Here is a 13,717-nt window from a genome sequence, read left to right as displayed (position 1 = left end):
AACAGAAACGACCAGTGATGCTAGAGAGGGAACTATTAACTTTTAGTGTTGTTCTATTCAGTCACTTCTTCCAGCATTAATCATAAGGCTGACATGACAATCACAACATTCCACTAATACACTCATTTGCAGTTTTCATGCAAAATATGTGAAATAAAAAAAGTGAAACTTCTGGGAAATATTACCAAAAAATATAAATAAAGAACTTTTATTATGCAGCTTTAGCTGAGAATCTTCACTCACTGAAACTATGTCAACCGACACCAGCCCTTCCTAACATCGTGTCGGTCTCCTTTGTGTCTCCACAACTGTTGTGACTCATCAGAGAATGGACGTGGGCCTTCTGAGGGGATCCTGTGGTGTTTGGTAACAGAATGTTTTTAGTGGGGGGGCTGCATCCTGCTGGGAGGCTGCTGCCTTCAAGGAGCTTCATTTCTATGAGGTGGGGTGCCTGGTCTGGTCTGGGTGTATTTTTCAGGAAGAACATTATATTATCAGAAAGGTGTCCAGTGTTATTTAGTTCACCTGTCAGTGGTCATAATGTTGTGGCTGATTGGTATAGCTTGCTTCTTTAGGCTTTAAATCACTAGAACCACCACTACATGCAGTAATTATCTCACACGTCTTCCTCCAGTTCTGAGCAGAGTTACTAGTCTGTCTGCTCAGAACCCAAATGTAGAGTTCCACCAAAATCATCTTGTATGTCAGACGTTCTCCATCCTCAAGGGTTTGATCTATGAGCTGGTATCTAGTGCTGAGTTAGCGCTTAGCGAGTTCACAAGCACCAGCTTAAAGTTCAGTTCACACAGATTCAAATTTAAGTTGCTCGTTTCAGTAGAACCCGTCCTACGCATCCACACAAACTCTCACATCTTTTCACACTAAATGAAAAAACGTGAGGTTAAATGTAAATGTTTTGTTCATGTTAAGTATTTCTTGTGATGAACATTTACGTATTTTCCATATCGGTGGGACGGGTCAACGTTTTATTTTTCATTGCCAGTGTGTCTGACACTTGTTTCAGACTCTGCGTTCACAAGTTGCATAAAAAACAGGAGTTTCAGCAGTAACAGTTGCTGCGTCGTATGAATTGTTCTCTAGACATCCAGGTGTCACAAGTCCCTAGAAGCTGTATAAGACGATGTGAGTGTCACTTACTCTTAAGACATAACACAACATCTCCATCTCCATTCATCAGTTGCAAAGGCTCAGTCCACCGTGCACCAAAAACACTCAATCAACAGACTCTTCACAGTGGACAATGTTTATTCCACCCAACTGAAATGGTTTAGATGAGAGATTTCAACTGAGCTGTTTACATGCACGCTACATGAAATGATTCAGTATGGTTCTGTATGTGCGTTTAGATGTGGCTCTGCCGGCTGTGGGGTCATTGTATTATATCAGTCTGGAAAGGAACCGAAGAGGAAAAGTTCTTCTGGCTTTGTTCATCATTTCCGATACTGTTTGAGTAATTCATTGATTTGCCTCCTTCATGTTTCATATCTCCTCATGTTTACTCATCATGGGAGAAGCAACTATAGAAAAGAAGACTGCATCACGCGTCTACCTATGATTTAGTTTCATCCTGGAGCTTGTTGTTTTAGGATAGGGGACAATTTGGATTTCACTGATCAACTTTCAGTCACAAAAAGGCAAATGTTGACTTTTTCTTTTGCAGAATAATAGGGTCACAGTTACTTTTCTATGAACTGTCTAATAGAGGAACTAGATTTCCATCATGTTTTCTTGAATTGAGATGAAACACAGTTAACCTGTCACCTGGAGCTGTTATATTGAGAGCTGTGTTTGTTTATCATTCAAATGATGCAAACCTGAGCGGAGCCACACGGTCGATACTGTACTGTAGTCTGTGAGCAGTATTGTACATCAGGAGACAATATGCAAATGATCCTCAGTTAATATTTACTGTTGGATGTTCCTGGACATTTTAAATGTCACTACAGTGTTTCTTCCTCTACCTGAGATCTGCAAACGCATCTTACGTCACGCCTGTACTCATAACGAACCCAAAACTTTATCATGTCAGACTTGTCTCTCTTTGTTGGGAACTTGTGGTCTACCGGTTGTGTAATTAAACGACTGTAGCTGTCCAGTGTGGGATGGGATCAACATGTATCTCACGGAAGTAAGCTGAATTTAAAGCACCTGCAACTGGGACACGAAATCTCTCTTTAAATTTTAGCCGAAACCTCAACGCTGCTTTTATTTTACAGTGCAAAATGTGACAGGTGTGTGCCCGCAAAGTCCTAAGTGTCATTTGTAATGTGATTAAGTTCACGTATTTCTTTCCTTGTGGAATGACAACACAGCTGCAAATTTTCTCCTGAAGAAAAAAAAGCTTTATATGGCTTATGACACTATATGGCCCCACTGACGGCCATACCTGCGTGAGCCGGCTCACATTTGAATTTAAAATAACGTCTGCATTAAGCAAGTAGTGTTGCTCCCTCTGGTTTATACATCTTTACGTCTGAAAAAAGAAAAAAAAAGGCAGCTTAGATGATGCCTTCGGGAAAAATTCTAAATTCGCAAATTCTATATTCCAACTCGGAAATTTCAGACTTCCAATATCATAGTGTTCATGTTACAGGTTAACTCGGAGGAGAACAAACAAGTTATTGTCGCCTTTTGATTAATTTTTTTTTTATCATTATTATTATATTGGAAGCAGTCATTTCTGAGTTTGACAACTCAGAGCTCATTTTTTCCCAAGTTGTCTTGAATGCAGCATCAGCTGCAGCTTTCCAAGACCCACCCCCAGCCTACTTCTGATTGGCTACTGATGTTAGCTTGGAGAGGGAAAGCTGCGTTACTGACACTCCATTGGTGGACGAACTCAATTGACTGCTTGACCCCAGGTGCTGATGCAATAGTGGGGAAAGCTGGTGGACACCGAGTGCTGGGTGTACTGCATGTGTATTACTTTAAGACACAACGTTTTTCAGGCCAAGGACCCCAAACTGATGGAGAGATTAAGGAGGGACCCCCTCCCTACTGTATGTGTTCTATATTAAACTCAGCCGAGTGCTGTTTATGAATATACAATATTATTATCCTTTTGCATTCAATATTAAGATATTCAAGTTTTCATGGTGGGAGTGAGGTGCACTGTTAGCTCCTCTTTACTAAAATTTAAAATATATATAAAGTCAACCAAAGATTTGTGACCCACAGTTTACTATCAGCTTTGTGCCAGAGTACTTGAATTGTCTTATTTATAATTTCTAATCCTATATAAAGTTGGAACGTAATCATCCAGCCACATTACAATGCACTAGATGAACAAAGCTTGGTGACGTCGTACTTAATTCAAACCAAGAGAATTGTTACTATCACTTGGATTTATTCTCCCGTGTATCAGATAACGTAAATGAAGACATTTCTTAAATTGGAGGTGGTTGGATTTAAAAACATTTTATTGTTAGTTAGAAGATATATGATTACAGGCTCACACAAAAGCATTCAAATACATTTACTGGACAGATGTTCTGTGTATGTACTGTCCTCATCACATTTATAACTTAGAAACCTTAGCAAGAAATTGGAATAGTTAGTTACACAACTTCCATAATATCCACTAAAATGCATCTATATCATATAAACTACAGTATATTCTAACTTATCTTACCATAGAACTACATACTTTGTCAAAACAGTCCTTTATCACAGCAAACAAAGTCAATTCTAACGTATTTTAGTTTTCACTTTGTAGATAAATGTATGTATAATTAAGTAAAGATGACCAAAATCTACTTTCCCCAACAAAGTTTAACCAGATAAAAGCTTGAAAATAAAAGAAAGAAAGAAAATGATTCTCCAACATCATCACTTCCACATTGGTTTTATATTAAAACCTAATCACCACCTTCATAACCATGAACTAGTTTTTCAAGAATGAAATCTCCTCCTCACATATAAAAGGTAACTCGCGCCCGCAGTCCTCATCAGTCCACGTGTAGTCATTGATGTTGATGGCGCCACAGTTGTTAATGAAGGGCAGCTCTGGCTGGTTGCCATTCTTCCAGTTGTTGTACGTCTCTTTACAGATCCAGAATCCAAAGAAGGGACTCCTCATGCCGATCCACAGTGGACCAGCACTGACAGTGTTGTCATGCTTTAGCCAGTGTTCAACAGCAGCCTGATCCTCTTCACTGTCAATCTGGAGCAAACCTGTGTGGTGCTTCTTACAGTATTCAAGGGCCCGTTCCCAAGTTAAAGTTCTGTTGATGACTTTGATTCTCACAGAGCCTGAAAACCCAGTAGAAGACAGAAGCACGTAAGATACACAGGTACATCTTGACTATTATCTATTGGCTGTGTGATGTACTAATCTTTATCTTTATCATGTTGGGAGGGATTTCTACAGCATGGCTTACTGGTTTTATTATCAGAGGCCATGTCCCCATAATGTTTTCCTTAGCATATTTTTGTGGATGTTTTCTGCAACAGTAAATGTATTATTCATGTGATCAACCAGCCAAGAGGAGGTCCCTCGTATGTATGGCAGCCATCACTGTTGTACATCAATTGTAGCATTGAATACATTATTTGACCTGTTTACTGCTTACCTTGAGCACAGATTACTTGGTAACTAAAGCCACTGTTGTCTGTTTCTAGTAATCCTCTTGTATATCTATGAAGAATTATGTCGTTAGATGTCTCCCTGTCACTGGACCATGTCCTGTATGTCGAACAGCTTTTGTCAATCCATTCCCACTGATCATGCATCAGCCCAATCCAAAATGTTTTTGCGTTTCCTTTTTCAGTCACTTGTGCGTTTTGCTTGTCGTCACTGATGCTGACCAGATCAGTGTAATGTCTTCTGCAGTAGTATTGTGCCTGACACCAGTCCTTGGGTTCATCCTCAATCAGAATGTACCCGGTAGCTAAAAAAAAAAAAGCCTTTATTTAGTTTGTGGTGTATTTATGAAAAAAGGAGCAAGTTAAAGAGATATTTAGCTCTAGGTCAGTGTTTGATTTGGCAAAATATTCAAAATGTGCTGATCATCAGAAATACATTATGTGTTAAATGATTTTAAAATCATATAAAATCATATACAATCGTGAGGCCATTTCATATAAAATGATGTCTGAGATCAGATTTTAGATTTGAACAATGAACTCCTTTTAAATAATCAACATAGCCATAGTGTATTGTAATAATCTAAGTGTTTGCTGAAACTTACCGTTATAGCACATGAAAGGTTTCTTATCTGAACAGGGGAAACCTCTCCATGTGCTGTTTTCAATAGCTTCACATAATTGTTGTCTTCTGTTTACATTGACTTCTGATTTACTGTATTTGTACGTGTCACCGTTTGACCAAGTGGTAAAATTGTTCTCCTTCCAACGCAGACCAGTCCAGATACTTTTTTGGTTTTTATTGAAAACGAAGGTGACATCCCCATCATCAAACACTGTCAGTAATGATCCATTTATCTCATCACATTTGCTCTTTGCTTCTGTAAAGTAGAAGCTTGTTGACAGATCAGTGAGTTTTCGTAGACGATATGATCCGTATGTGAAGTGAAAAAGTCCTGTTAAACAAAGACAAAAGAGGATTTTATTTCTCCCTAATGTAACATCCATGGCTCCTAAAAATGACACACAACATCATGAACTCCACTGCAATGTCATACAATTACTGCAAAACTATCAACAACTGCACTTGCTCTCGTGTCACTGATGCACAATTTGATCACAGTTGTTGATGTTTAAAAACCTATGACATTAAGTTTGTATGATGTAAAGAGTGACCAGAAGAACAGATGGAGAAATATTTCAACTCCCTGGTCCTGTCATCACCTGATGTGCACACAGAACATCTAGGACATGAAAAATAATAAAAATAATAATAAGATGAAGAAAGCAGCTCTTACCTGAACACAGCAGGAACAACACGGCGCTCATCTTCATCATCATCATCATCATCATCATCATCATCACGGTCAGGGTGAGAGTTATGTGGTGAAATAACTTAAGTACAGAGGATTGAAAAGCACAGAGACAACAAATAAAAGAGTCAGATCACATCACATCACACCACATCCACCTTTAAAAAGCCTCTTACCTGGTGTTGATGAAGTGCTGTCAGTTTCAGTGTTAACAATTCACAGGGGTTATATCCTGTGTGACCAGGATGGAATCTACTACTTTTTTTTCTTTTTTCATACATGTTTGCATAGTGAAATCAGAAATGACAAGAGATTAACAATTAACTGCCGTCTGAGGCGTGTGGCTGGATTATAGTCGAGCTGTACTTGAATAAATGTCATTTCTCACGTCTCCATAACTTATTAATAAAGAAAACTGACTTGTTTTAACATCCAACAGGAAACATGTTCATGGAGGACACTTGTGTTGCTAATATAATCAATGTTTGTTATTTAAAGCACAGACACATTCATGAGGTGAGGTTTGGTAAACCAGCCAAATACAGGCAAATAGTAACATTCATATGACCCGTGTTCCACTTTTCTTTTAATAACCCACCCTGCGTTACCTGGGAAGAATATTTGAATGAGTGGAATTAAATCATAAACTGTAAAGTCATTGATTAACAACCAAAAACAGGTTTTACAGCAAAGTTAGATACGCTCCTAGACTGACCTGTTACTGTGACATTTATAACACTGCTTCAGAAAGATGACATGTCTGTTCATGCTAACCAGTATCTGTAACTATCAGCCATAATATTATGACCACCTTCACAGTGGCGGCTGGTGAAATTATGATGGGTGAGTTAAAAAAGGCTTAATACCAATTAAATAGTTAACACAGCAGCAAAAGGAACATCACCTACAATACACACAGTTACATCAATGACAAGTACACTTTACTTTTTTTAGTGATCTACATCAGTGGTTCTCAACTGGTCCGGCTACAGGAACCTTTAATCATCCCTTAATGACAATCAAAGAACATTTTCAACTTTCAAATTTATTGAATGAAAAGATTGTGCAGTTTGAACCTGAGACAGTAGAATATAATATCACAGTATGAAAACACACACACAACAAAAACAAATGTAGAGATAAACAAAAACGACCAGTGATGCTAGAGAGGGAACTATTAACTTTTAGTGTTGTTCTATTCAGTCACTTCTTCCAGCATTAATCATAAGGCTGACATGACAATCACAACATTCCACTAATACACTCAGTTGCTGTTTTCATGCAAAATATGTGAAATAGAAAAGTGCAACGTCTGGGAAATTTTACCAAAAAATATAAAGAACTTTTATTATGCAGCTTTTGCTGAGAATCTTCACTCACTGAAACTATGTCAACCGACACCAGCCCTTCCTAACATCGTGTCGGTCTCCTTTGTGTCTCCACAACTGTTGTGACTCATCAGAGAATGGACGTGGGCCTTCTGAGGGGATCCTGTGGTGTTTGGTAACAGAATGTTTTTAGTGGGGGGGCTGCATCCTGCTGGGGAGGGCTGCTGCCTTCAAGGAGCGTCATTTCTATGAGGTGGGGGTGCCTGGTCTGGTCTGGGTGTATTTTTCAGGAAGAACATTATATTATCAGACGGTGTCCAGTGTTATTTAGTTCACCTGTCAGTGGTCATAATGTTGTGGCTGATGGGTATAGCTTGCTTCTTTAGGCATTAAATCACTAGAACCACCACTACATGCAGTAATTATCTCACACGTCTTCCTCCAGTTCTGAGCAGAGTTACTAGTCTGTCTGCTCAGAACCCAAATGTAGAGTTCCACCAAAATCATCTTGTATGTCAGACGTTCTCCATCCTCAAGGGTTTGATCTATGAGCTGGTATCTAGTGCAATTTAAGTTGCTCGTTTCAGTAGAACCCATCCTACGCATCCACACAAACTCTCACATCTTTTCACACTAAATGAAAAAACGTGAGGTTAAATATAAATGTTTTGTTCATGTTAAGTATTTCTTGTGATGAACATTTAGGTATTTTCCATATCGGTGGGACGGGTCAACGTTTTATTTTTCATCGCCAGTGTGTCTGACACTTGTTTCAGACTGTGTTCACAAGTTGCATAAAAAACAGGAGTTTCAGCAGTAACAGTTGCTGCGTCGTATGAATTGTTCTCTAGACTCCAGGTGTCACAAGTCCCTAGAAGCTGTATAAGACGGTGTGAGTGTCACTTACTCTTAAAACATAACACAACATCTCCATCTCCATTCATCAGTTGCAAAGGCTCAGTCCACCGTGCACCAAAAACACTCAATGAACAGACTCTTTTCACAGTGGACGATGTTTATTCCACCCAACTGAAATGGTTTTGATGAGAAATTTCAACTGAGCTGTTTACATGCACGCTACATGAAATGATTCAGTATGGTTCTGTATGTGTGTTTAGATGTGGCTCTGCCGGCTGTGGGGTCATTGTATTATATCAGTCTGGAAAGGAACCGAAGAGGAAAAGTTCTTCTGGCTTTGTTCATCATTTCCGATACTGTTTGAGTAATTCATTGATTTGCCTCCTTCATGTTTCATATCTCCTCATGTTTACTCATCATGGGAGAAGCAACTATAGAAAAGAAGACTGCATCACGCGTCTACCTATGATTTAGTTTCATCCTGGAGCTTGTTGTTTTAGGATAGGGAACAATTTGGATTTCACTGATCAACTTTCAGTCACAAAAAGGCAAACGTTGACTTTTTCTTTTGCAGAATAATAGGGTCACAGTTACTTTTCTATGAACTGTCTAATAGAGGAACTAGATTTCCATCATGTTTTCTGGGGTTGAGATGAAACACAGTTAACCTGTCACCTGGAGCTGTTATATTGAGAGCTGTGTTTGTTTATCATTCAAATGATGCAAACCTGAGCGGAGCCACACGGTAGATACTGTACTGTAGTCTGTGAGCAGTATTGTACATCAGGAGACAATATGCAAATTATCCCGGTTAATATTTACTGTTGGATGTTCCTGGACATTTTAAATGTCACTACAGTGTTCTTCCTCTACCTGAGATCTGCAAACGCATCTTACGTCACGCCTGTACTCATAACGAACCCAAAACTTTATCATGTCAGACTTGTCTCTCTTTGTTGGGAACTTGTGGTCTACCGGTTGTGTAATTAAACCACTGTAGCTGTCCAGTGTGGGATCAACGTGTATCTCACGGAAGTAAGCTGAATTTAAAGCACCTGCAACTGGGACACGAAATCTCTCTTTAAATTTCGGCCGTAACCTCAACGTTGCTTTTATTTTACAGTGTAAAATGTCTAAAAAAGTCAAAAGTTTTAAGTATCACATATTTCTTTCCTTGTGGAATGACAACACAGCTGCAAATTTATCTCCTGAAGAAAAAAAAAAACTTTATATGGCTTATGACACTATATGGCCCCACTGACGGCCATACCTGCGTGAGCCGGCTCACATTTGAATTTAAAATAACGTCCGCATTAAGAAAGTAGTGTTGCTCCCTCTGGTTTATACACTGCAAAAAAAAACACGATAGATGTTTGCTTCTTAAAAGGCGCCTGATGGTTGGAGCCTGATGGAAATTAGTTTGAAATGTACTTTGTTCATATTCAAAAAATACCAGGATCAGGAAAAAAAAAAAAAAATTACTTTTTCATGTATTACTTGATATAGCTTCAGTTCTGGTGGGAAGTTGGGGTTTGAATATGAGCATCGCTTGACTAGTGTCTGTTAATGACCCGATATTTACATGACTCCATACTTACCTGTCGTTGAGGGAGACTGTTCAGCCCCTGTCCTCTTTCTCCAACAACTGGTGCCCTAACGACCAGTTATTGGAGACCCAGTTCATACAGTATTGTAAAATGAATGTCAGATTATATCTCGTTATACACATAAGAACTGAGACACTGACCGACAGTGTGTGTCAATCAGCTTTACTCGAGTGGTAAATGAATATAGAAGAATAATTACACCAGAAATATTAATTCATTCCACCTTCTATAAATGATTTTTGCTCATTTATTTGGCATATTCATGTAATTAACTGAGCCATTTATTTATTCATTTGGAAGTTCCAGTCCTTAATAGAGGTAAGGGTGTAAGTGCCTGAGCTCTGCAGCTGTTCTGTGTCTTTATAACAGAGAGAAAACCTCAACATGATGGAAACTGTCTTTAACCCTTCCGTGTGTCTTGTTGTTTACCTGACGCCATCAGTTCTATACATCAGGCTGCAGGGACCAGATATATTCCCACATGGCTCTGTAGCTGAATCACTGTGTGTGGCTGACACAGCACCCGGTGGCATGATTGAAAGGGAACACGTTCCCTCACGTCTGAGCAATGTCAGCTAAGGTAATACGCAGTAGATCAACTTCAATGGACAGACCTCCTCAATGACTGAAGCCCATTCACCTTTAATTTCTTAGCGCACACTGTGCATCCTGCGCCCTCACAGTATGTTTTTTTTTTTTTTTTCCACACTTACATGTCTGTGTGGCAGCTGGTTTGCAGGTTTAGTTCACGGCAACATCTTCTTTGATGTTTCTAAAGTTGTGGCTTTAATGACTGAAATAAAATCCATCACAGGCTGCTTTTGATGAACAATGTTTTGAATCACATTATGTAAACTCTCAACCGAAGCACGGAAAAGACGAGCGATCTGTAAATACAGTCTGCCAAGGAAAGTTAGCACTGATGAAGGAGTATTTAAAATAAATACATGCATAATTAACGGTCTCCACACTGCTGCTACAAACACACGAGTAGTTCTCTAGACCAAATCCCCATTCTCTTGGACACAATTTTAAAAGTTATCACAATTGTTTTCATGGAAATTAATCCAATGATCCTAATTACCCTGAGGAATCATTTGATAAGCACTTTACACATTTAATTCAGTTGCAATTTATACAAAAATACATAGATCATATTCTAACTCTACATGGCAAAGTTTACATCCTAACATTTAATATTATTCATTATCATAATTTTCACTGTTTTTAAGTCCTCATTTATACTCAGGACACATTCTCCCTGCTTCATAAATTTACATCTGAAAAAAGAAAAAAAAAAAAAAGGCGGCTTAGAAGATGCCTTCGGGAAAACTCGCAAATTCGATATTCCAACTCGGAAATTTCAGACTTCCAATATCATAGTGTTCATGTTACAGGTTAACTCGGAGGAGAACAAACAAGTTATTGTCGCCTTTTGTTTAATTATTTTTTTTATTATTATTATTATATTGGAAGCAGTAATTTCTGAGTTTGACAACTCAGCTCATTTTTTCCCAAGTTGCCTTGAATGCAGCATCAGGTGCAGCTTTCCAAGACCCACCCCCAGCCTACTTCTGATTGGCTACTGATGTTAGCTTGCAGAGGGAAAGCTGCGTTACTGACACTCCATTGGTGGACGAACTCAATTGACTGCTTGACCCCAGGTGCTGATGCAATAGTGGGGAAAGCTGGTAGACACCGAGTGCTGGGTGTACTGCATGTGTATTACTTTAAGACACAACGTTTTTCAGGCCAAGGACCCCAAACTGATGGAGATTAAGTAGGGACCCCCTCCCTACTGTATGTGTTCTATATTAAACTCAGCCAAGTGCTGTTTATGAATATACAATATTATCCTTTTACATTCAATATTAAGATATTCAAGTTTTCACGGTGGGAGTGAGGTGCACTGATAGCTTCAATTTACTAAAATTTAAAGTATATATTTATATATATAAAGTCAACCAACGATTATGTGACCCACAGATTACTATCAGCTTTGTGCCAGAGTACTTGAATTGTCTTATTTATAATTTCTAATCCTATATAAAGTTGGAACGTAATCATCCAGCCACATTACAATGCACTAGATGAACAAAGCTTGGTGACGTCGTACTTAATTCAAACCAAGAGAATTGTTACTATCACTTGGATTTATTCTCCCGTGTATCAGATAACGTAAATGAAGACATTTCTTAAATTGGAGGTGGTTGGATTTAAAAACATTTTATTGTTATTTAGAAGATATATGATTACAGGCTCACACAAAAGCATTCAAATACATTTACTGGACAGATGTTCTGTGTATGTACTGTCCTCATCACATTTATAACTTAGAAACCTTAGCAAGAAATTGGAATAGTTAGTTACACAACTTCCATAATATCCACTAAAATGCATCTATATCATATAAACTACAGTATATTCTAACTTATCTTACCATAGAACTACATACTTTGTCAAAACAGTCCTTTATCACAGCAAACAAAGTCAATTCTAACGTATTTTAGTTTTCACTTTGTAGATAAATGTATGTATAATTAAGTAAAGATGACCAAAATCTACTTTCCCCAACAAAGTTTAACCAGATAAAAGCTTGAAAATAAAAGAAAGAAAGAAAATGATTCTCCAACATCATCACTTCCACATTGGTTTTATATTAAAACCTAATCACCACCTTCATAACCATGAACTAGTTTTTCAAGAATTAAATCTCCTCCTCACATATAAAAGGTAACTCGCACCCGCAGTCCTCATCAGTCCACGTGTAGTCATTGATGTTGATGGCGCCACAGTTGTGAGCGAAGGGCAGCTCTGGCTGGTTGCCATTCTTCCAGTTGTTGTGCGTCACTATGCCGTCTTTCCAGATCCAGAATCCAAAGATGATACTCCTCCTCATGCCGATCCACAGTGGACCATCACTGACAGTGTTGTCATGCTTTAGCCAGTGTTCAACAGCAGCCTGATCCTCTTCACTGTCAATCTGGAGCAAACCTGTGTGGTGCTTCTTACAGTATTCAAGGGCCCGTTCCCAAGTTAAAGTTGTGTTGATGACTTTGATTCTCACAGAGCCTGAAAACCCAGTAGAAGACAGAAGCACATAAGATACACAGGTACATCTTGACTATCGTCTATTGGCTGTGTGATGTACTAATCTTTATCTTTATCATGTTGGGAGGGATTTCTACAGCATGGCTTACTGGTTTTATTATCAGAGGCCATGTCCCCATAATGTTTTCCCTTAGCATATTTTTGTGGATGTTTTCTGCAACAGTAAACGTATTATTCATGTGATCAACCAGCCAAGAGGAGGTCCCTCGTATGTATGGCAGCCATCACTGTTGTACATCATTTGTAGCATTGAATACATTATTTGTCATGTTTACTGCTTACCTTGAGCACAGATTACTTGGTAACTACTGCCACTGCCTGTTTCTAGTAATCCTCTTGTATATCTAACAAGAATTACGTCGTTATATGTCTCCCTGTCACGGGACCATGTCCTGTATGTCGAACAGCTTTTGTCAATCCATTCCCACTGATCATGCATCAGCCCAATCCAAAATGTTTTTGCGTTTCCTTTTTCAGTCACTTGTGCGTTTTGCTTGTCGTCACTGATGCTGACCAGATCAGTGTAATGTCTTCTGCAGTAGTATTGTGCCTGACACCAGTCCTTGGGTTCATCCTCAATCAGAATGTACCCGGTAGCTACAAAAAAAAAACCTTTATTTAGTTTGTGGTGTATTTATGAAAAAAGGAGCAAGTTAAAGAGATATTTAGCTCTAGGTCAGTGTTTGATTTGGAAAAATATTCAAAATGTGCTGATCATCAGAAATACATCATGTGTTAAACAATTTTAAAATCAAGTATAATCATTACATACAAAATGATAACGTTATGATCATATGATCCTGCTCTATAAAAACAAACAGAGAAGGATGGACTCTAGGACTAGAGGAGGTTTCATCTGATTTGTCTTGATTAATCTCCTCATAGGAGAAATTCA

At 38.5% G+C, this 13,717-nt stretch overlaps 2 protein-coding genes across 2 annotated transcripts; both read right to left on the bottom strand.

Annotated features, from left to right (window-relative positions):
• Positions 1–3,432: 3,432 nt before the first annotated feature.
• LOC124999928 lies at positions 3,433–5,558 on the bottom strand. Its single transcript, XM_047575174.1, has 3 exons — positions 5,211–5,558; positions 4,593–4,910; positions 3,433–4,272 (listed from the first exon to the last, which is right to left on the bottom strand). Exons 1-3 carry the CDS (start codon positions 5,221–5,223, stop codon positions 3,905–3,907), a joined length of 699 nt encoding a protein of 232 aa, XP_047431130.1. The 5' UTR covers positions 5,224–5,558; the 3' UTR covers positions 3,433–3,904.
• Positions 5,559–11,887: 6,329 nt separating this feature from the next.
• On the bottom strand, positions 11,888–13,400 carry LOC124999929 (lectin BRA-3-like). The gene is made up of 2 exons (XM_047575176.1): positions 13,105–13,400; positions 11,888–12,783 (listed from the first exon to the last, which is right to left on the bottom strand). The coding sequence occupies exons 1-2, from the start codon at positions 13,259–13,261 to the stop codon at positions 12,419–12,421; spliced, it is 522 nt and encodes a 173-aa protein (XP_047431132.1). The 5' UTR covers positions 13,262–13,400; the 3' UTR covers positions 11,888–12,418.
• Positions 13,401–13,717: the final 317 nt, after the last annotated feature.

This window comes from Mugil cephalus, chromosome 22 (assembly GCF_022458985.1).
Source record: "Mugil cephalus isolate CIBA_MC_2020 chromosome 22, CIBA_Mcephalus_1.1, whole genome shotgun sequence".
NCBI classification, from domain to species: Eukaryota; Metazoa; Chordata; class Actinopteri; order Mugiliformes; family Mugilidae; genus Mugil; species Mugil cephalus.
Note: the sequence above shows the minus strand (reverse complement) of the source record. Positions and strands in the feature narration are given on the sequence as shown.

Bases quoted from the DNA above. Each gene is read 5' to 3' on its own strand.
- LOC124999929 (XM_047575176.1), bottom strand. From the start codon at position 13,261: ATGCATGATCAGTGGGAATGGATTGACAAAAGCTGTTCGACATACAGG. The intron at 12,784-13,104 runs GTAAGCAGTAAA...CTGGGTTTTCAG, and splicing joins CCAAGTAATCTGTGCTCAAG to GCTCTGTGAGAATCAAAGTC.
- LOC124999928 (XM_047575174.1), bottom strand. The intron at 4,273-4,592 runs GTAAGCAGTAAA...CTGGGTTTTCAG, and splicing joins CCAAGTAATCTGTGCTCAAG to GCTCTGTGAGAATCAAAGTC.